The sequence below is a fragment of the Phragmites australis genome, chromosome 22 (assembly GCF_958298935.1).
Source record: "Phragmites australis chromosome 22, lpPhrAust1.1, whole genome shotgun sequence".
NCBI classification, from domain to species: domain Eukaryota; kingdom Viridiplantae; phylum Streptophyta; class Magnoliopsida; order Poales; family Poaceae; genus Phragmites; species Phragmites australis.
The window spans coordinates 20629734-20636629 of NC_084942.1; the positions used below are offsets into that span (position 1 = coordinate 20629734).

The following is a 6896-nucleotide window of genomic DNA, read 5'->3' on the forward strand; positions in this document are numbered from 1 at the left end:
TTTAGGCATATCTAGGGTTTTAGAAAATAAACTTTTTCAGAGAAATTTGAATAGGGTTTGTAATTAAATTGAGCTTGGAGTGAATTTGAGAGAAACGAAAATTGAGGTTGACAAGAATGAGAGTAGATAAGGAATTTGAATTTGGATTTGGGTAGAATTTGACAAAGAAGAGAGATTGGCTTTAAACAAAGATTCGGATAAGATTTGAATTGAACTAGAGAAAAATTAGATATGATCAATGATTGAATAGATGATGAATTAAGGATTTTGAATTCCAACCATTAAGATCCTTAACTAATTTACTACTGAGTTTTGTAAAAACCTTTTTAAAATCTTTCTCACTCAAAACAACAAAGAGAAAGAAAAAAAAAGAACTATAATGCATTTACTTGGCTCCTAGCAAAACTCAGCATGCAATGTACACGAAATAATAACATATATTAATTGATTGTTTATGAAAATAGGTTTTAAACCTATTCTACTGGTAAAGCTACTTACTAATATTGGAAATTTTTTAAAAAAGTTACAAATTCTAAAAACCAGGGTGTTACATTTTATTTGTCCAGTCTCCTCCACCTATCTGTAAATTTATTGAATGGCTTGATATGGAGCAAAATAAAGATAAGAAGTGGTGGGTCAACATGAGCATGCGGTGGAGGAGGGAAGTGTACGAACGCCGAGAGTATAAGCAACAACAGGAGGAACTACGACTGAAGCGGTAAGAGGAGGAGCGCACGAGGAAGGCAGTGGAGGAGCTCACCGTGGCTCAAGCACCCGAAGCAGAGAGGGCAAGAAAGTGGGAGAGGACTCGTCGCGCTAAGACGGGTGGTCCCGATGCTCTAAGAAAGGGTAAATATCCTAGGTGCACTCAGTAGAGAGCATCTACTGTAACCCGGTATATTTTCACTCATTAAGGCATGTTAGCATTAGCAGTGACACTATGTTAGGTTGGTCTTTAGGCGTACCGTACATGCCAACGTTTGTTGTCGTCGTGTTTATGGTTAGGATCCATTCGCGCAGCAACGACAAACCCCATGTCCCATGTAATGTTTGTCGGCATATGTAACCTCTGTACTAGGTATTATGCTAATAGTACTTCACAACTACAATTGTTCAAAAAAAATAGATTTTGTATCCTCCCAACATTACATCACTAAAAAATTACTCATACAATTTTGCATCAAATAAATAAACAAATATCAACAAATTTACATCGATCCAAAATTTCCAAAAAAATAACTATTTTGTGATGCGGTTTTTATGCACAACTAACATTTTTCACCGAATGAATGTGCACTATTTTTTAAATTAACGTATACAAAAGTTAAATTAAAAAAATAAATTTTCAAGGGATGGAGCTAACCACCCCCGAGAGGGCGGAAAGAGGGCTAACTACCCTCAGAGGGCGGTACAGCCGCAGGTGCGAAGGGTGGGCCCTATCTGCCTTCTAAGAGGACGGTAAGGGATGACGCTGCCACCGTGGCATATAACACTTTCAGGAAGTAGATGTCTATTTATACAAATCTTGTCATCGGAAACCTATTTATTTAAATATTAGTTATAAAAAATATAAAAATAAGAAACTCCACATGCTTGATAGTTGATGGGCCACAGCCCAATCGTGTGAGGCCGTGAACAGGTAGGGATGGACGTTAAGTGATATTTACATTAACTCTAATTTAATTTAATTAACTAGCTAGTTATTTTAATTAATTTATACTAAAATGAATCCACAAGTTATTTTAATTAATTTATACTAAAATGGATGCACCAATAAGGCAATAACTAGGTATCGCTTCACACTCATCCTATGAACCAGGACACGCCCATGAAGCCTCCTCTAGAAGAAAAAAGAAAAAAAGGAAAACTTCCATCAGTCGTCTGTCAAAGAAAAAAAACTTGCATCACTCCATCATCCATGTCTAGATGTCCTCTCAAAAAAAAAAAGATCACTCATCAAAGTGCCAGTGCCATACAGCAACTGGAAGTACGGCTTTGGTTGGTTCGTGCCTTCATCTCCCCTGATCCAGCTCGTCGTGTCCCTCCTCGAGTTCTTCCGAAATCATCTCTCTGCGAGAATTTTCTTTTTAATCATAAACACGGCAACGCCGCTCGAATATATTAGTCCTGATACTTGCTGTTCCGAGGCAGCAATTATGCGGACAAACAGGTCCTGAATAAGGGCCACATTCCTCTCTAAACAAACAACAAATCCACATTACGCGCAGAATAACAAAGATGCTCCTGAATAAGGGCCACATTCCTCTCACCCGACATTCCGATCCTCCATTAGGAAATCGTTGTAAAATATAATGGTTTCCTTTGTTGCTTGGCACCGATGAGCAGGGGAATCAGCAGCTCCAGAGGATGCTTTGCAACCAGCAGATGCTTGTGGTTTAACAAGCTGGGGCTGGGTTCATCACGGTGCAGAAAATAACACAGCCTGCAAGCCTTGGACTCCCAAACTACTACGAGTATATTCTCAACATTGTTTCTGTGGTCAAATGCAATGGCTTCAATCAGGAGAGCATCAATCAATCAACTGACAAACAAGCCAAGCAACGTGGCAATCACTAACCTTTGCTCCAAGAACCTTAAAGAAACAGCTGAAGATGGTAGTATGCCATAGATGTTTGTAGCACACATAGAAAGGAGAAACAGATTGAAAAACAAACATAAACGTTCTGTTCTTCCTTGCTCATGGTGAGATTGGCACGCATCCATTCGATTGTGGCGTAGCCAACAGTGCAGCTTGCAGATCGAAGGAAGAACACAGCAAACACCCAGATCTATCTGCAGCCCTCCATCTCCTGCCCAGCCAACCATTTGAAGAATGGTTTGCTGGTCTAGATCTGCATGAATGCCAAGCAAATCCACAGCCTTTCATCTCCATTTCAGAACAATGGCTCTGACCACCGATTCGAAAAGCAAACTCTGATTTTGTTTCCCTCTCCAAGAACAGGTAGGCAGAAATCAATCATTCGAAAGAATAAAGAGTATATGTTCATATTAAGCAGCCATGGAGGCACAAATCTGGAATCCCCCTTACTTTACACAGCACAAAGATCACAAATACAGCAGCAGCAGCAAATAAATCAATAGCTAGTAGTAAACAGTAGCAGAAGGAACTTATTTTTGGGTCGGGAACGGCGGCGGCGGCGGAGAAGCAGCCAAAGATGAGACCTTTACTGCTCCCAGCGACGGATCCGGCGCCGGCAGAGGAGGCTCAAAGCTCAGCCGCGGCAGCGGGTGATGCGGGAGCAGCCGCGGTGGTAGGGGTTTGCCTGCGCGCCGGGGCGGCAGTTGTAGTAGCTGGCGCCGCGGCGGGAGCAGGGCACGCTGTCCCGGCGCAGTGCGCCGTAGCTGATGTACCCGCTCCTGTACAGCGCGCGGCGGTGGCCCTCCGCCGAGGCGGACCCGAGCTCCTCCTCCTCCTCCTCGGCCAGGCACTCGGCCACCGTGCCGCGGCACTCCCTCCTACCGGCGGAGAGGAAGCCCAGGTCCAGGCGGTGGTCCCCGCCGGCGAGCGACGAGGCCGCGGAGGCGGACGTTGCCACGGCGAGGAGCAGCAGTGCAAGGGCGAGCTTAGCCATGGCGGGAGGGGGAGAGCGGAAGGCGCGTTGGGGGATGGCTTGGGGAGAAGCCTGAGCTGCCTTGGTGTCTTGTGGAGCCCTGCCCTGCTGTGTCTGAAACGGGGTGCGCGCTCGTGAGGGAGGAGGGGGAGGAGAGAGAGAGACAGAGATAAGCGTATGGAGTGGTGGCGGCGGGCGGGACGGAAACGCGAAAATAAATTCTACAGTACTCTATCTTATAAAAAATAATAATATACTTTTTTAACTTAGTCATTAAATTATATAATAGATAGTGTAGATGAAGTTTTTAGATAAGTACTAAAGAATTTATTTTCCGGAAACGTGACGCGGCTGGACACAACTCAACAACCATATGCTAACCAGTAGCAGAGGAGCGACATGTGCCATGGATTTAGCTAGCTTGCTTACTTGAGGGTAATGGCGGTGCCAACACAGCTCCAGCTGCAGGATAATTGATTACCAGCAACTGTGAAATCAATTCGGTATATAAGAATTCTAAAAGGTATATAAGACAAATAATAAAAGATTAAATATATTTTTTAAATATATAGAATATACGGAAGGTAGATAATAAGAGATTAAATGTATTTTTAGAATGATAGATGTGATCATTTTGCACGATAATCATTTGATAAACTCGAGTAAACAATGGAGATCGTCTTGCTCTGCTATAACTAATAAATTATATAGAAATATAGATATAGAAGTATAAAAGGTTGGTTAAACTCTATGTCGGACAAAACATGCAGGTTTGTGGCATTGTTTATGTTGCCAACCAGGTCTGCTGGATTTTGTTTGAATTTCGAAGCACATTCTGTATGAAATTTTATGGGAATTTTAGACCTAATTCGAATTGGTATGGGGAGCTATTTGCCGGTTCTGTAAGTACAGAGGCCGAAATGAACCAACTCGAAAATATATGTAGGTGTGAACCTTTTTTTCCTGTTAAAAATCATATTAAACCACGCCAGTTACTTACAACTCGGCCACACCGATTAAGCTCTAGTTTTGCAATTTCATAGGTTAGCTACCTAGCTGCTAAAAAAATTAGTGCTACCAGAGAGAAAAAAAAAACAGAGAGAGAGAAAAGAAGGGGGCCATGTGGAATGTGAGATGATTGTGAGTGCAACTTTGAGTCCCTTGGATGCCACGTAGTCAGTCATTGTAGACTCTTCTTTTTCCAACAGGTCGTAAACTTTTTTTCCATGAGTAAGACATCGTCTGTAATGAATAGCTTTGATCACTATTTTTTATTAGTATATATTTATAAAATTTATTGAATTAATGATATTATGAAAAAATTCAAGATAAATATACACATGATTTTAAAGTTTTCAAATTAAATATTTTGAAAGCTATTGTTAGTTAAGTTTTAAATTTTGAGTAAATATTTTCTAAAATAATATATATTTATGATCGGAGGGAGTATATCTTTTTGGGTAGCGAGACATTCCTGACTGGAAAACCAACAGCTTGATCAGTTCTTTTAACTATTACACCTCAGACCTGGCTCTATCAGGTCAGGCTTGTTTCCTAGTAGATGTTATATTCTATACAGGCTTTTTTCTATTCCTGCAAGTGCTTCAAGTCCTATTGTGATAGATTTCTGGAAATCCAAAACTTCCAAAAACACTTCAGGTTATCCTCTGGTTAGACTATAATTCAGACAGACGAGGGGCTTAAGGGAAGAAATTTGAGATGGACTTTATGTGTGAACAAGTAGAATATACTGATAATATTTTATCCCGGTTCTGTATTTTGAAATTTGCTTGGACCTGTATTGCTGAGGCTTTTGATTTGAGCAGGTTCCACAGGGCATTGCATGCCTGGTATTTGTGGCGCATTGCTTGGACCTGTTTTTAGTTTTGTAGCCTATTTGAAGGTAAATTACTCTCCAACCCTGAAGTTTGACAATATACAATATTTTTGCAGAAGTGGAGATACTTACAAGACGGGCAAAAAGGAAATATCACAGCGCTACTTTTTCCAGTTGTACTGATTCATCTACGTGCCAAGCTCTACATCAAACATACACTTAAACTCAAGATTATCTGTTTTTTAATCTCAAATTCTTAGTGGTATTCTCCTATGTTTGTAATAGTAATATGGCTACAAAACTTACTTCTGCTACCAGCAAGGGCATGTTTGAATTGGTGGTGTTTTCTGGGAAAGTTTAGGATTTTAAAAAATTAAACTAAATACTATACATTCAAGCAAAATGCAACTTATCTACATAAAACCGCAATCTTTTTAAATTATACCCCTGTTAGGGTGTACTTATTAATAGAAAGCTCACGGTGATCCCACAAGAAATAAAATTTGCAGCGTGAAGGTGGACACGGATCTCTGCAGTTGTCACTGGCGAGAGCTACAGTGGAGTGCATTAGGAGCACTCCACAGCCGTTGATTTGGAGATGGACAGATTGGATCAACTGCTACAGCACGCTACAGTACCTGGCGCTACAGTACAGATCCCGTGAAACAGTCGAATCAAAAGCTGTAGCTACAGTAATTCTCAGTAACCAGTGATTCATTAATGCAGAGGACTGTACCATAGACTCGTATTACTGTACAGACAGTAATCCTCTGTATTAATCGTCATTAATGCAGAGGATCCGTGTCCCGTGGAGGTAAATTTGTGTAGATATGTTAGGCCTGACGCTACTATCCATGGGTTTTAACTGGGTACCGCTGAACCGTGTTATGCGACTAACAATGGCCCCATTTAACCAAGCTGAGCCAAGCCATAAACCGAGCCGAGTCATGAGCCGAGCCAAGCCGCTATTGTTACATGGATGCTGAGCTGAGCCCCATTTAAGAGTAGTTTTAAGTGTATAAATATAAGTAATCATGTTTTAGACTATAAGGGAAATCTTAGTGTCTATTTTATAATAGATTAATCTGTGTAAAAAATATATGAAAGCAATTCCATTTGGTAAAAATGCTAGATAATTCTAAGTTAGAGAAGATTACACACATGCACTCTTAAACTCATAGGAAACCCTAGTAACCACCTCACGGCTAGTTAATCTTCAGAAATTCTTTTAGTTATAATTTGATCACACTTTCTCTTCAATTTAGATAATAAATGAGAATAATAATTTGTTCAGGTTTTTGCTAGATGACCGCACCTAGTATACCTAGTAATAGTTTAGATCTCATACTTTAGGTTCACATGTAGTGTAGAATGATAACTTAGCCTTCATCCTTCACATTCACATAGATAGCAATAGAGTATATCTGTGACACCCCACTCAGACCAACCTACAGATCAGCCAAGAACCACAAGAAAAAAATTTGGCA

The 6896-nt window shown here is 40.6% G+C and overlaps 1 protein-coding gene across 1 annotated transcript; it reads right to left on the reverse strand.

The window, feature by feature from the left end:
- Positions 1–2938: 2938 nt before the first annotated feature.
- On the reverse strand, positions 2939–3766 carry LOC133904235 (rapid alkalinization factor-like). Its single transcript, XM_062345694.1, has one exon. It carries the CDS (start codon positions 3591–3593, stop codon positions 3234–3236), a length of 360 nt encoding a protein of 119 aa, XP_062201678.1. The 5' UTR covers positions 3594–3766; the 3' UTR covers positions 2939–3233.
- Positions 3767–6896: the final 3130 nt, after the last annotated feature.